Source organism: Labrus mixtus, chromosome 9 (assembly GCF_963584025.1).
Source record: "Labrus mixtus chromosome 9, fLabMix1.1, whole genome shotgun sequence".
NCBI lineage: Eukaryota > Metazoa > Chordata > Actinopteri > Labriformes > Labridae > Labrus > Labrus mixtus.
The window spans coordinates 27,815,998-27,831,395 of record NC_083620.1 but is presented as its reverse complement, the minus strand read 5'-3'; the positions used below and the strand labels follow the sequence as shown (position 1 = coordinate 27,831,395).

General features: G+C 43.0%; 1 protein-coding gene across 1 annotated transcript in view; it reads right to left on the bottom strand.

Moving 5' to 3' along the window:
• The window catches only part of slc8a2b (solute carrier family 8 member 2b), a 163,947-nt gene that overhangs the window by 13,492 nt on the left and 135,057 nt on the right, over positions 1-15,398 (bottom strand). Inside the window, exons 10-13 of the mRNA XM_061047217.1 lie at positions 14,481-14,611; positions 11,134-11,507; positions 4,747-4,850; positions 3,560-3,577 (exon numbers count right to left, since the gene is read on the bottom strand). Of these exons, the coding sequence (XP_060903200.1) occupies positions 3,560-3,577; positions 4,747-4,850; positions 11,134-11,507; positions 14,481-14,611 (627 nt within the window). The remainder of the gene's footprint in view (positions 1-3,559; positions 3,578-4,746; positions 4,851-11,133; positions 11,508-14,480; positions 14,612-15,398) is intronic.

Below are 15,398 nucleotides of genomic sequence, written 5' to 3'. Positions count from 1 at the left end.
CATGCCTCAGTCGTTGCAGATTGGTCGATGTCTGTCAACAGGGCCGATACCGATGTTAAACCGATGCATCGGTGAATTCCTAGATTTTATTTTTTGTTATCCACGGTGCATATTAAGTAATCTCAAACCGATTATACAGAAAGTAAGTGAGAGAGTGAGCCAGTCAACAGTCTGCTCTCTGCTCTGACGAGAGGCTGAAACCGTCTGCTGATCCGAGAAGAGTTCAGAAACATGACGCTCTCTCTGCTGAGTGTTTCTGTAGGTCTGCTGTAAGTGGCTTTTTCTCACTTCCCCTTTGCTCTGGAGTGAGAGAGGAAGAAAATAGACATGAGGTGGTATGGAGAGAGAGAGAGAGAGTGTGTGTGTGTGTGTGTGTGTGTGTGTGTGTGTGTGTGTGTGTGTGCATTCACAGATTACAGCTCTTCCTCCCTGTCTAATTATGAAAAGGCCATAAGAGTAAAGTAGCATGTGGCAGCCGTCCCTGCTGCATTCAAAGACTCTATTTCAGGCTGTCATGAACACACACACACACACACACACACACACACACACACACACACACACACACACACACACACACACACACACACACTCATACATGGACTAACTTTCCTCTGCACAGTAACATCATCTACCTTGTAACCAGACAATGGGAGCGCCTCCCCCGCTGTGAGAGTCGACTGAGGTGAACGAGAGAAACTGCCTTCAGGGCAATAAGCGTCATTATGTGTCATGGCTGCCGCAGGGCCTCCCACTCCTTCTCCGGTCTCTGAATTCAGCTCCGGCTGCTTCTGATCTTCAGTCATTTGAGGTTAAAGGGACTCGGCTTCTTTTGCACTCTGGCGGCTCCAAGTGGCAGCAAGAGGTATTTAACATTTTAGAAAGTTTCTTTTTATTTTTCCTTTCCTTTTGGGTACAGCGGTGATTCACAAACTTGGGGGCAAAGCTTAAGAAAAACAGTGCACACAGTTCTGTACTGCAAAAGCAATTAATGGCCAATTTTGTTTTAGGTCTGCCATTTAAGTGTGACCATGCTCTCTCTCTCTCTCTCTCTCGCTCTCTCTCTCTCTCTTTCGCTCGCAGCAGCTTTGTGTTCAAACAGTTATTTATTTTATTTTATTTAACTAGGAAATAAACTCTTGAGATTTCAAGAGTCCTGGCCACTGGCAGGCAGCAAAACATTAACAGAGTTTCACACGGACGACGAGCAGCCAAACACACAAATACAAAATACATGATTAGACATTAAAAGACACAAATAATAAATCTGAAGAGCAAAATGTTTGTCAAAAATCATCCACAAATACATCAGGAATAACATCTACAGCCAGATGTGTCCGCCTCCAGGTCATTTAACTTCCTCTTAAAAGCGTCCAACGAGAGAAGTTCATTAAGTTTCAGCTCTTTTTGTCCAACATGACTGAAGATCTGAGCTTCTAAGCTTCACCTCTTTTCAAATACTATCTACATGTTTCACAACCTTCCTTCTTACTTTGCAACGCTGAAATAACGATATTAAATTGTCCTGCAGCCCAGAGTATGAAGAACACCACAGTCTTTGTGTTTCTAAACGTGATGAAGGACAGGAGCTCTGCAGGCTCCTTCTGGCTGAGTGAGAAAAGCGATACAGCGATACATCAGCATCAGCACCATCGCTCCTCAAGCAGAGCCAACGAGGACGCCAGGAGTGAGAGAGAGGCCGTTAACGCCGAGCTGCAGAGTGAACAATGTGAGCCCTGAGCTGAAAACACGAGCAGCTGCAGAAAGAAAAAAAACACTCTGCTGTTCAACAAAGAAAAACAAACGATAAATGACTCAGCTGCAACTGAAATATAAGACGTTTCTTTGAATATTCATCCGAGTGAGTGATCGCCTCACTGCACTGAATCTCAGATGAATGCAGAATTTTAACTTTTTCTACCAGACTCTCCTCTGCTCTCTGAGTGAACCTCCTGTTGTCAGCATCAATAATGTCGATCAGCTCGTGCACTGTTACCCCCCTCAAGCTGCTTCTTAATGACATCAAGGAGCTGTCAGAGCTCAGCCGTTGAATTAGCATGCACACTGTCAATGCTGCTAACAGGAACGATGCTAACACACAGTGACAACAAGACCCGGGGTTAGAACACTGGACTTGGTATGAAGGTATGAGAATGAGAAAAAGGAGCTCCCGTTTCAAGAATTTATTAACAAGCGACGTTTCCAGGCAACATGCTCGATCGAGTCTGAGGAGGAAACGTTGGCTGGAAACGTCACTCGTTAATAAATCTTTCAGACAGAAGCTCCTTGGTGTGCAGATTTCATTTTTTCGCAGCACTTAGTGGTTTTGTGTCTTTTTTTTGGATTTTTCATGAACAGGAAAGTAAACACAGGAAGCGTTCTCTGGATCTTTACAGGATGACATTCACAAGCAGCTGCACAGACACACCATGAGTATAAAGTTTTATAAACATGTTTTTATCAATATGATGTGCTAAGCTAATATCATCAGTAATAAGCGATGTGGTAATGTCAAGATGTTGTCCTCTTTCTGCAGCATCAAAATGTGCACAAATTTAAAGCTGACTATTTGATTCTGACACAACCCGTCATGTTTTCTTTCTGTCTGTTTATTTTAGTATTATTTTCATTTCCTGTTTTATTTTGTACTTACCCTTACCTCTGTCTTTCAGATCCTGCCCCTCGCGTTTTCCCGCCTTGTGCGTCCCCGCCATGATTGTGCCCCCCCCCCCCCCCCCCCCCGATCGCCCCTGTGTGTCCTGCCTCATGTTGCATGTTCATAGTGTAAGTCCTTGTGTCGCCTTGTTCCAGCATTCTTTTCTAGTGTTTACTTTATACTTTATTTCAGACCCAGGTCCATATCGTTATAAAAAAGCACAGATATATAAATACAGGACATTAACAAACAAAGGGGTATCATCACTACATGTGATTACAATACAAACATGAGGAATACCTGGGCTGGGTCAGTGACATTATAATGACATGTTCTGAGTTATTTAATCGACACATAAATTTGAACATAACATTTCTCAGCAGAGCATGAAATGTGGTCACATGATTAAAAACAAACATCTGACTTACACTCGTCCTTCTTGGTAGCTTCAGAAATATTCTATAAAGCATCATTATATGCCACCTGCAGCTTTTTTCATTTTAGCTTCACTATAATTGCAGCACAAGTGGGCAGTACATGGGGGAGTGTTTGACCTCGACCTGCCTCTTTTGACTTTTGCCTGGATTAGTTTGCTTGAGTATTTTTGGATTACCTGTGCACCGACCTGGACCATTTATTAAACTCTCCCCTTTTTATTGTATCCTGCTTTGTGTGAGGCGGCATTTTTGGTTCCTTGAATCTGTCTGGTTCTTTTAGATTCAGTCCGGTACCTTTCTTAGCTTGTCAAATGGAAAACGTTGTTCTGCTCTTCTCTGTGTCTTCAGGTCCAACAAAGAAGTCATCATCTTTTGTCTACAGGAACTATGAAGGTATTCTCTCATGATCTGACCAATAAAAAACACAAGCTTGTGTCTAATGAGGAGAATAACGAGATGTTCTTACCTTGGCTGAGCAGCAGAGCTGTAAGGAGAAAAAGAAACAAAGAGAGTGTGTGAGTAAAGACACACACACACACACACACACACACACACATGCAGCTCTGCAGCAGTTCATTAAAGTCTCCTTCTTATAATGCATCAAAGAGCTCGCTGTGTTCGGATCAAAGTGCAAACACAAGAAAACTGTGAAAACTCTGTCACACACTTTCCCTGAACAAACTAATCGTCCTCCTGATCCTCTGCGTGTGTGTGTGTGTGTGTTGACCATTAATTATAGATTTATCCTTCAGACTCTGAGTTCAGACTTTGATCAAAACGTCCTGAAATTCAAACAAATCCTCCTCTCACCCCGAGTGTCTTTCTCTACACATTACAGGCTGCGTCGTCGTAGTGACAGGTAGTGGATGAATTGATGGTTTGTGTGTGTGTATGTGTGTGTGTGTTGACCATTAATTATAGATTTATCCTTCAGACTCAGAGTTTGTGTGTGTGTGTACATCCTTGAGTCTTACATCTGATCGATCATTATTGATCCCTGTGGGTGACTGATGCAGGAGTGAAAGTGCAGACGGCTTCTCTCCAAACTGCACAGAACTTTTTGAGTTTGTCAGCGCTGTCTGCTTTCTGAATTACACTTTGAGACGGAGCAGATAGCGAGAGGCAATTAATGCGCTCTTAGCGGCTGCAGTCCCTCTCTGTCGAGTCGTCGTAATGTCCCAAAATAAACATAAACTGACCGTGCATGATGGAGCTACAACCTGTCGCTGTCTCACTCCATGTGTTTGGTTTCTCGATGTTTCCGAGCAGCCTTTTCTATAATGTTTGGACGGTGATGTTGCTCCGTCTGCAGCTCTGCTGATAAGCGTGCCACCTTGAATAATTCAGCCTCAGACCTCTCCACCCGGGGGCCTCTTTTGATGACTTTCTGTTTACTCATGTTTGGGTTGTTTTGAATAATTCATGAAAGAGACCCGAAGTGAACGGTCCAGTAAATTAAATTAAGAGGCCAAAAAAAAAGTGTCAAAGTTTGAAAGAAACTTTGAAGAAACTGAGAGAAGAAGAAGTTTAATTGTAAATCAGAACATGTGGAGGCTCAGCTGGGAACATGTCGTGTCTGACGTCTGGTCGTCCACTTTTTATATATCAGGTTAAATTAAATACTGAGCGCTGATAAAATCACACCGTGTGTACCTGAGATTCCTCTCTTCAGCCAGCGAGGCTCCTCCAACACGATGAAGAAGTTTTCATGTTTCTCGTACTCTTCATCGTCAATGATCCGCACCTGGAATGTCTGACTGCACACACACACACACACACACACACACACACACACACACACACACACACACACACACACACACACACACACACACACACACACACACACACACACACACACACACACACACACACACAAAACAGAAGAACTTTAACAAACAAAGTATTTTGTACTCCTGAGGCAAACACTTCTAATTTCATGAATGTGTTCAGTGGACCAACCACACACACACTTTCAGACACACACACGCACATAAACACACACACACATACGCGCACACACACACACACACACACACGCACACAGTCTGTCACATAAATGAAGTAAAACATTTCATCAATAGGTAATGTAGTGCTGGCAGGGCGTTCACCACTGTGTCATCCTTTCTATCGACATGCTGGTCCTGCAAACCCCAAGGACCATGAACATGCATTCATTCAGAGACATAGACATTACACACACACACACACACACACACACACAAACACACACACACACACACACACACACACACACACACACACACACACACACACACACAGACAGATAGACACACACACACACACACAGACAGACAGACAGACACACACACACACACACACACACACAGACAGATAGACACACACACACACACACACACACACACACACACACACACACACACACACACACACACACACACACACACACACACACACACACACACACACACACGGTGGTCTCCCTGCTGTTATCTCCGACCAGGCTGAGCTGTGAGCTGTGTGTAAATCAGATGGGAGCAGCAGGATGCAGAGAGAGGACACACGATCAATAATTCAGTTTAGGGTCGGTGCAGAAGAAGAGAGGAAGAAAAGAAGAAGCAGAAAAACATTTAAGGAAGCAAAGAGATTCAAACTGAAAAAGAGGATCAAAGTGGGAGAGAGGAAACCACTTTTATGACAGAGGATACTGTTTTGTTTGGTCTCAAGTCAAACGGTTTAAATCATTGTTGCCATCTCTGCTCAGGTATCATATATTTAAAATTGACAACATCAAATGATATCATAATTTTCTGACTTTCAATTATTTTGTTTGGAAAAGCAATATCATCGAGTATAATCTCACAAAGTCACAAAGCATAACTCCAACACCCTGAAACACCTGAGTTAATGCATCAAGTCATGTATGAAGATGTTGTAAATACATTCATGATCGTCTGTGGACTCTTATCTCAAGCATACAGACACATTTGTCATTGATATTTTCTGGTATTTTAAATGTTTTTTGGGGGGGTTTGTGTTGAAGTCAGTTTCCTGTTGCTGCAGAAAACGATGCCATGAGATCTGTCTGAGAATAATCCAGAACAGTTCAGTCCACGTCTAAAAAGCTTTACACTTTGTAGAACCTACAAAAGCTCAGCTCAAACCTCTGCAGGTCCCACATGACCAGTGACTTCTTTAACAATGTTCCATCAGATATAAGACATTTAGACAGGAAGTATGTTAGCTGGTCATTTGATGAGAACTTTAGCAAAGACGTATTTTCAGAAACTTTCCTTCAGATATATTTAAGAGTTTGTGAAAGAATCTGACGCAGGAAAAGTGAGTCAGACAGGTTTTTTTTTAGTCCATCTTGACGTCTGCTGTTCGCAAGGTACAAGGACGGAGAGGGCTATTAGAGGAGAGGAAGTGATGATGACAAAACCTGTTAGCGTCTCTGAGGACCGACGGACTGAAACGTCTCTATGGAAACCGGCTCGCAGCGATTGCTCCGCAGAGAAGCAGAGAGGGGAAGGGAAGGGGGCGGCTGGAGATGGAGAGAAAAATAAATATGAAGGGAGAGGTATGAAGAGGAGAAACTGAGGAGTGGAAGAAGGGATGGAAGATGATTACAAGATGGGAGGATTGTGCATGCAGAGTCATGGAGTTGAAAAAAAGCACGACAGAAGAAGAAGAACAAGGAAAGGACGCAGAGAGAAGAGGAGAAGAAGAGGAGAAGAAGAGGAGAAGAAGAGGGTGTAAATATAAGAGAAGAAACAAACCAGGGAAAGAGAAGTAAAGAACTAAAAGAGTGAAAGTATAAAGTACAAAACCATAAACAGATGGGGGGGAGGCAGAAATCAATGATGACATCATCTAATCATCCTGTAGATTCATGTGTTATCGGCCCATTAAATGGTCAGGATAAGATGTCAACAGGGGCTAAAAATAATGAAGTGTGGGTCTATAAGAGCCACCTGGTGTGACGAGTTTAATGAGGTGAAATGACCCATTTTCACTCTGAGGTGGCCGACCCTGTAGTGGCCTTCAAAATGTGTCTGAAGTCAAGCAAAGGTCAGATTTCTTATTTTTTACTCTGGCGATCAGCACGTTTAATTTCACCACTTTCCCAGCTCCGACTCTAAATAGAAAGATATTTTTAAAAAACTCAATTTCATTCTCAATCTGATGAAAGAAGACATATTTTGTTGTGTTCAAATTGAGCGACTATCAATATTAACTAATGTTTCATACACATTCACACGCTGGACGAAGGGGCAGGAGCAATATTGGGTTAAGTGTCTTTCCCAAGGACGCATTTTCCACAAGTGGAAGTGTACATACCTGGTATTATTCTATTATTGTATTTTCTCTCCCTTTATTTAACTGATGTAAATATGTTTGATTTTTAACTTCTTGTTATTTTTGATAATCATATTCCTGTTTCTTGAGCTGTTGTGACAAAAAAAATGTCCCCCATGGGGGATCAATAAAGTTTATCTTTATCTTTGAACATGTGGCTGCAGGAGCTGGGGATCCAACCCCGAACATTCAGGTCAAGAGACGACCGACCCTTCCACTGAGCCACAGCCGTTTTGGATCTGTGCATGAGAGTTAAAGCTGTTGAGAACAATAGTTAAGATATGTGTAACAGAGTCCATGCCTTTTATAATGCATGTATTAATAAAGTACGGTGGCTGGTGAGGACAAACAATCTGTCTTCTCATTAACAAAGTGTCTGACTGAGCGCCCCTGGAGCATTTCCGTCAATATTGGATTTTTGCAGCTCTTTGCTTTGGCAGCATTTTTCTGAATTTGTGTGTTTTTCACTTTGCAGCATTTCTGTATTTGCAGCTGATGAGGTGCCAGACAATTAAATCTGCAAAACAGAGGAGCCAGAACTCAAAGTGTCACTAAGACGTTTTGCACAAATGCACTCCTGAAAATATATCTGGATCATTTCAGCAGGACTGCTCCGGATATTCTCCTGACCTGGCTGTTCACATGATGCTCCTCAGATGGGAGGAGGGGGCGGGGGGGGGGGGGGGGGGGGGGGCTCTCCTGAGGCAAGACGTGATGAAATAAAAGGATGCAGATTTTATCTTGCTGTGTTCTCACATCAGCTCACTTGGAAGGAATACTAGGAGGCTGGCAGGAGAAACTCCAGGTAAAGTAAAGAGAAAAAAACAGCTGTTTGCATTCACACACTCCTGCAAATATCAGTTTTTCAGGATATTTCTGCAAGTTTGAAAATCACTATAAGTGTAGTTTAGTCATTACCAGTCTTGCCTACAGAGTACATGATTGCAGAGACGCTGAGGTATATGGGTCTAGAAAACAAATGGTTGCACCTCCTGGTCATGCCGAGTCCTATTTTAGGAAAGCAAGATGGATGTGAGGTGAGAAAATGGACCAATAGCAAAGGTCCTGGTCTCATGGAAGGACTGGATGAAGACAGATAGAGTATGAGCTCTGAGAGGAGGGAGTCACCTCTAAAGACAAAGATAGAAATGTAAAAGTCCTGTGAGTGTTCTGCAGGAGTTTATATGTGGAACTGCAGTCTCAGCTGTTTTTTTTACTGTCGAAGTCAGATCTGCAGGTTTGCCATCTCATCATCTGCAGACGAGCCGAGAGAGACGAGAACATGGTGAAATGTTCCAGTCATTTAGTTTGAGGCTTTCGAGGATGACACATTTTCAGACGGCCATCATTAACCAGCGGGGAGAAGAAATTGGATTAAATGACATTTGCAAGAGCGTGGGCGAGGAAGGTTTGCTGTGAAAATGTTATCGAGCTTCTCCCTCCCATCACAGAAACACGCTGAGATCCACTCAGCCCTGCCTCACCTAATGCAGCTCTCTGTCAGTCAATGAAGCTGCCAGTTTACATCAGCTGAGAGCTGCTGGAATCAATATCACTCAACTAACAGTCCATTCCTGTTTGCTACAGGTGCAAACACCAAAAAAGAAAATAAGACACTGATTGCAAACATCCACAGGCAATAAGAGACGAGCTGAATGAATAGTCTGACAGGTTATCGTCTCACTTATTCCAGGCATGCTTCACAGGTTTTCATACTTGTAATGACGAGTCATGCAGTGGAAATGTGAGGAGTTAGCAGGTTGTTGTCTTTTTTTTATTTTGATGATAAGTTTAACAGTAAGTTGATGAGAGACTCCAGAGACTCATTAAGGACAGTTCTCGAACTCTGTAGCAGAGGTGTTGGTTTGTTTGGCAGCTAAACACGGCACATCACATTCACCCGGCGTTTCTGTACCCACACACGCTCCACTGAAAATGAGGTCTCACTCAAACACAAGCGCGCACATCAACCCAAACTCCCGCACTCATCGCCTCCCCTCAGCCTCCATGAATAACAACAAGGAGGGCTTGTTTTCTTGAAAAGGGGGTAAAGACGGAGGGCGTGAGGTGGAGACAGAGGAGGGGAAAAGGTGAGAGAAGAAGCGAGGTTAATGAGGGAGGGAGTCGAGGAGGGGGGGGGGAGACAACATGAGGAGGCAGACGGGAGGCGAGTGAATGAGGAAAATAACAAGAGCAGCAAAGAGGAAGAGGCCAACAACTTCCTTCTAAGAGTTTTAATAGACGAGCTCTGAAAAATATGAGCGCTGAGGTGAAAGCCAGTTTTCTAATCAATACCCAGGAGGCATTGCAAAAACATAAGCTAGCTGGCAAACACTAATCTTTACTCGCAGATATAAAACTGAAGAACGTCTGAAAGTCGAGGATTATATGATTTAAAACTGTCTAACTGATAAACTTCTGCAGGACGCCAAGAGCTGCGGATTATGTACCGATCAGAAGGAGAAACCATCTGACTGAATCTGCTGCCACATGAAGGAAACATTATTATTCATAGTTTATACATTTATTGTCTAAAAGATTACTCTTCATGTAACAAAGAGACAAATATCTTTATGTCAGAGAAGCAGGATTACTGTTAGTGTTGCTGGTTTGTTTTTTCAGATCTCTATCGTTGAATTTTCAGAATGAATACTCAAATCTACATGAGTATATTTAATTAAGGCCAGGAGGGAGAAAAGGGAAAAGATCTGTTTAGGTCTCCACTAACTCGTCACAAAGCTAGATTGTTTTTCTTAATTCACCAGCGCATCATTGAATGTTTATGATAATTAAAACAGAAAATAAGAAATGCTGAGTATGATTTAAATGAAATCCAGGAGACACAGACACATTTCACTAATGTTCATCATATGGTATCAAATCAGAAAGTATCTTAGAGTATTATATCTTGACTAAATTCGTTTCCTGTCATGTTGTATTATTGTAAGATGGAGATGAGATTTATTTTTGTGAATTTTTATTTTATAGATCTTTATTTTTCTCAGTTTGAGATAATATACATTATTGTATTTAATGCTAATTTCATTTATATTTACATTTTGTACTTTGCATGCAACTGCAAGAGTTACTGTTTGATATGATGCACTTTGCCTTTAAGGTTGCTAAGGGTTACGGTTGGAGGAGTGATACTCCTTTAAAGGCTTTCTATGTGATTTTTAACACTTCAATATAATAGAAATCAAGTATCTCCTCTGAAAATAACTCTGTGAGTCATGACTGTCTACAATGGGTGTAACACCCGAGTCCCACTGTCTGTGATGTTTTCAGAGTTTTCAGAGTCCTATCTTCACTTTGTTTACATCGCCGGGACGGCCGACTGACTCCTCCCCTCGTGTATAAAAGTTGTTTAATTGAGGGACTAGAGAAAAGAAGAATAACATACTGTACTCACTGCTTAACTGTGTTTCTAGATCACGCTCATTTCAGGTAAATTTACATGCAGTGTGAAGATACGAGCATAATAAAGATCGCTAGCATTAGCATGCTAACACAACAATGCAGCGCGAGTTGTTTTGGTTTCATGCTGGTGCTCAAGGGCGACATCTGCTGGATCAAAAAATCAATCAACAATCAACATCACCCAAGAAGCGCCGTTACATCACATCTTATAAATACTTATCTCAGATTGTATCGTACCGTATTATATCGTATAAAATCATTATATCAGCTTTGACTCACGTTGTCTGGTCGTTTGTGAACTCCAGCTCCCCCCGGGCGTCCTCGTAGTCGTCTCCGGCCTTGGCGGTGCCGGACTCGGTGTGGTATGGCAGGATGACGGTGCCCCGGGCGCCGGAGTTCCTCACCACCGTCACCTCCATGGTGCCGACGCTCTCGCTCACCCGCACCATGCGCTCGCTGAACGTGAAGATGCCGGCGTGGTCGTCGTCCAGGATGGTCACCGTGGCGACCAGGGGCTCGACCAAGCGACATTTGGGGGCGGCGCCGACTTCATCGCTCTCGAACATGCCCTCCGCGTCGCCCACGCGTAGATTCAGCAGACGCACAAAGAAGTGCTCGTCCTCCTCGAAGATGTCGTCATCGATTATCCCGACCTGGAGACACAGAGAGAGAGAGTGACGGAGGTCGTTATCTCCAGCTGTGAACGTTCTCACTTGATCAACTATAGGAACGTTTCTAACGGGTTTAATCAACAAGATGGAGGGAACGGTCCAGAGGTTTGCTGAAGGGGAATATTGCTTCAAAGTGGTTTCTTTACAAGGACCTTTGCTTCTGAATGTTGGTCATGTAACGCTCAGAGTCGCTGATTGGGCGACAAGCAAGGATCATAATATTTGGTTGATCAAAAACTGTCAACAAGGAGGAGGATGTGTAGAAGAGGAAAAAAAAAAGATGAAGCGAGTCTATCCATCGGTGGCAGAGAAAAGTTAAGAGAAGAAGGATGTCGGACGAAAGAGAGAAGAGCAAGGTCATTTTTTAGAAACGTAATTTAATTGTTTGAATACGATGGACGTGGTACTTATCTTTTTTACTGGACGTGTTGTCCTTGATATAGTCTTTATCTTATCTTTAAGTTGGTAGCTAGCTAGCTCAGCTGTCGACTAACCGAATCATTGTTGCTAATGCTACCGCTGTTTAGCTAGCAGCACGGTCCACCTCCGGGTGACTAGGTGTGTATGTTCACTGCTTGTAGCTACACTGCAAGCGAACGCACGCTAGCACAAGCTAACCGCCGGTGTTTGGCACCTGCCCGTCCATCGGAAAGCACGCCGACTCTGTGAAAGCCAACACAAGGTTCAGCCACGCTTTGGAACGAGCTTTGTTCACCTCACTGTGATTATATTTGTCCCGTCTTATTCCACATCCAACCGCTGCATTGTACCCACTCCTAAACGCACTCATTTATGCAGAAGTTTTCTTGCAATTTTTGGTCATTAAAACAATAAAAGACCCACTACAGGCGGCCTAGGACTTCTTTTGTTGTTGCCGTGGTAATGAAACAGGTTTCTATAACTTAGTTTTTACATCAAACTGAAAAGTTCAGGTATCATCCTCGTTTTTGTGTAATGTAATTTTACGTCTGATCAGTCTCTGAAATGTGCTTCTTTGTGAGTCAGAATAACAAATATTAAACTTATCCACGTTGGTTATTAAAGGTGTGAAGATCTGTGAACAATCTGAAGGACGTGTGTCGTCAGTTCTCTGCAGGAATATTTTCTGACATTAATAATCGGCTGAATTGTTAAAATCTTGTGATTAGACTTCACTGAGCTGCAAATTAGATTCACTCCTTACATGGAGATTTTTAAAATGTACTATTTATGACTGTGTTCTGTTAAAGAGCACTGATTGGTCGTCTCTGCGTAATCATCAGGGAGTCCGGTGTGAACGCCGTCACACAGAGGAGCTGAAATGAAAGTGGACTTCTGTCAGAGCCGAGACACTTTCAGATTTAATTGGTTTTCTTGCTGCTCATCTCATGACACCGTGAGCGATCGATGAAACCCACTCGTATTCTGTTGAGATAGAAGACTCTGACCTTTGTCATCCACTCACACAGCGTGTCTCTTTTACCGCTGGTGGAGGGGGACGGTTCATAAAGTCTGTGTTTTGAACATCCCGTCCTTCACATGACTCTTTTCTGCGACTCTCCTCTCATTCAGCCGTCTATCTGCTTTTTGATCTTTCACTAAACTTTTAATTTGAGGAGAGATTACCTCATCTTACCTCGTCTTCACCTCGACCAGACGTCCTTCAAGCTTTTAATTCAAAACATAGTGAGTTTTAAAAACCTATAATTAAAGTCCAGCTGGTAGATTTTTCTTTTACTTTACTGAGCGCAGACTGCAGGGGGAAAGTTTGTGAACATCTGCAATCTTATTGTGGTTTTGTATGATATGTATCTGACTGTCTTTTGAATCTTATCCCTGATGTATACTTAACAGTGAGCTGCTTATATTTCATGTGGACTCTGCACTTTATGTTGATGAAAGCTGCTGTGAGCCTCAGTCAGTGATCTTGGTTGTTTCTCTGCTGTATCTAGTGCCGCTTGCATTCTGCATTCTGCTTTTTCACTGTTTAACCTTTATGTACTTTTGTCCTTTTTGTCTTTTTACTGTCTTCTTCTGTTGCCCTTTTTCTTGTCTTGCCGCAAAAACAATCGCCCTTCGGGGACAAATAAATAAAGTTGAAGTGCTGTGTTTATTTGAGTACGCAGAGAGAGAGAACAAAGAGAGAGAGAAATACCGTCTATTTAATAAACAGGTCTCGATGGCTTTGTCTAGCAACGCTGTAACTGCCTGAGGCAATTAGCTCTGGTCTTTGTGGATTTGATGATATTTACAAGAACGCTTATTTGCGTAGGAAGGGGCCAATTTCTGCACAAAGTTTTTGAATATTCCCTTATTACATTCTGTGCATGCAAATGGGACAGGACGCTGTGTGATTTGCAGCGCAGTCTTTGCACATGCTTTGTGGATTGCATGCCACGTTTCTCTGTCATTCACTCAGGTTTAGCACCCCCAAGAGCAGCATAATCATTTCATGGATCAGGCCCAATGATGTTATTATTAACAGGAGGAAAAGCCCAAAACAAACCTGACTCTCGTGCACAACCCCCCTCACATACATCTATGTTTTCTCCTTGAATCCCGACACCTGTCCCTCCTCAGCCTGATGCTCTCTCCTGCTGGAAATGATTCTGATTCTGATTCTGATTCTGATTTTGTGCATAAATGTAAAAACCGGCTTCAGCACGGTGCATTAATATTCAGTGTCTTAGCGGCGACTTTGGACTCACAGCTTTCAGGATGAGTGACGGATCTCCTGTTCCATAATGTATACGATCAGATAATAATTCAGTTTCTCTGCAGGGATCATTAAAGTTTCAGCTCATCTCCAAACCTTTAATTAACCTTTAATAATGTGGTGACCTTACTTACAGTGAGACTCAGACCGGTCCAGGACCAGGTGCATTTCAGGTGGGCTGTGTGCAGCGCTCAGTGTTGGATTAGATTACTGTGTCGTTCAGTGTTCACAGGCTCTCCAGATCTCGCCTCCTCTCTCACCTTTATATCTTTCTGAGTCTCTCCGGGTTTGAAAACCAACGTTCCCTCGTTGTACTCGTAATCGGAGCCGGCGTTGGCAGAACCGTCCTCTGTCCTGTAGTCCACATAGAAGGTGTTCTCCCCCAGACCTCCTGAGCAGCACAGACAAAACAAAGTCATGAACACCACACATTTTCATTTTAGTTATTAAGCATAAGAAAATATTGCTAATGAGGAACTTGTATGTGTGCAGAGAAAAGTGGTAAAAACCCCCTTTAGCATCAGTGAAGGCCTAAGGGCCAGATTCACTGAGACTGGAAGAAGAAGTGCATTCAGCTTATCTCTCCGCTCAGCATTGTGGCCGAGAGACTATCTGCTGTCCAACGACAGCTTGGAGGCATATCGGGGGTTTCTGATTGACTTTAACATGGGGCAGCAGTATCAGTCTGCAGGGACTTGGGAACCAGAGGGTCACCGGTTCAAGTCTCAGTGCGGACCAGTATATTGGAGTTGACCTTGTAGCTGGAGGGGTGCCAGGTCACTTCCCCGAGTGCTGCCGAGGGTTAAGCAAGGCGCTGAACTCTGACATCTCTCCATTAATGCAGGTCCACAGGTACTGAGTGTGCATGTGTGTGTGAGAAGCATGTCTCTAAAATAACAGAGTGTAAACCAGAACTTCCTTAAAGTCTTTCTATGTGATTTTTCACACTTAAATGTAGAAATCAAGTATCTCCTCTGAAAATAACTCTGTGAGTCATGACTGTCTACAATGGGTGTAACACCCGAGTCCCACTGTCTGTGATGTTTTCAGAGTTTTCAGAGTCCTATCTTCACTTTGTTTACATCGCCGGGACGGCCGGCTGACTCCTCCCCTCGTGTATAAAAGTTGTTTAATTGAGGGACTAGAGAAAAGAAGAATAACATACTGTACTCACTGCT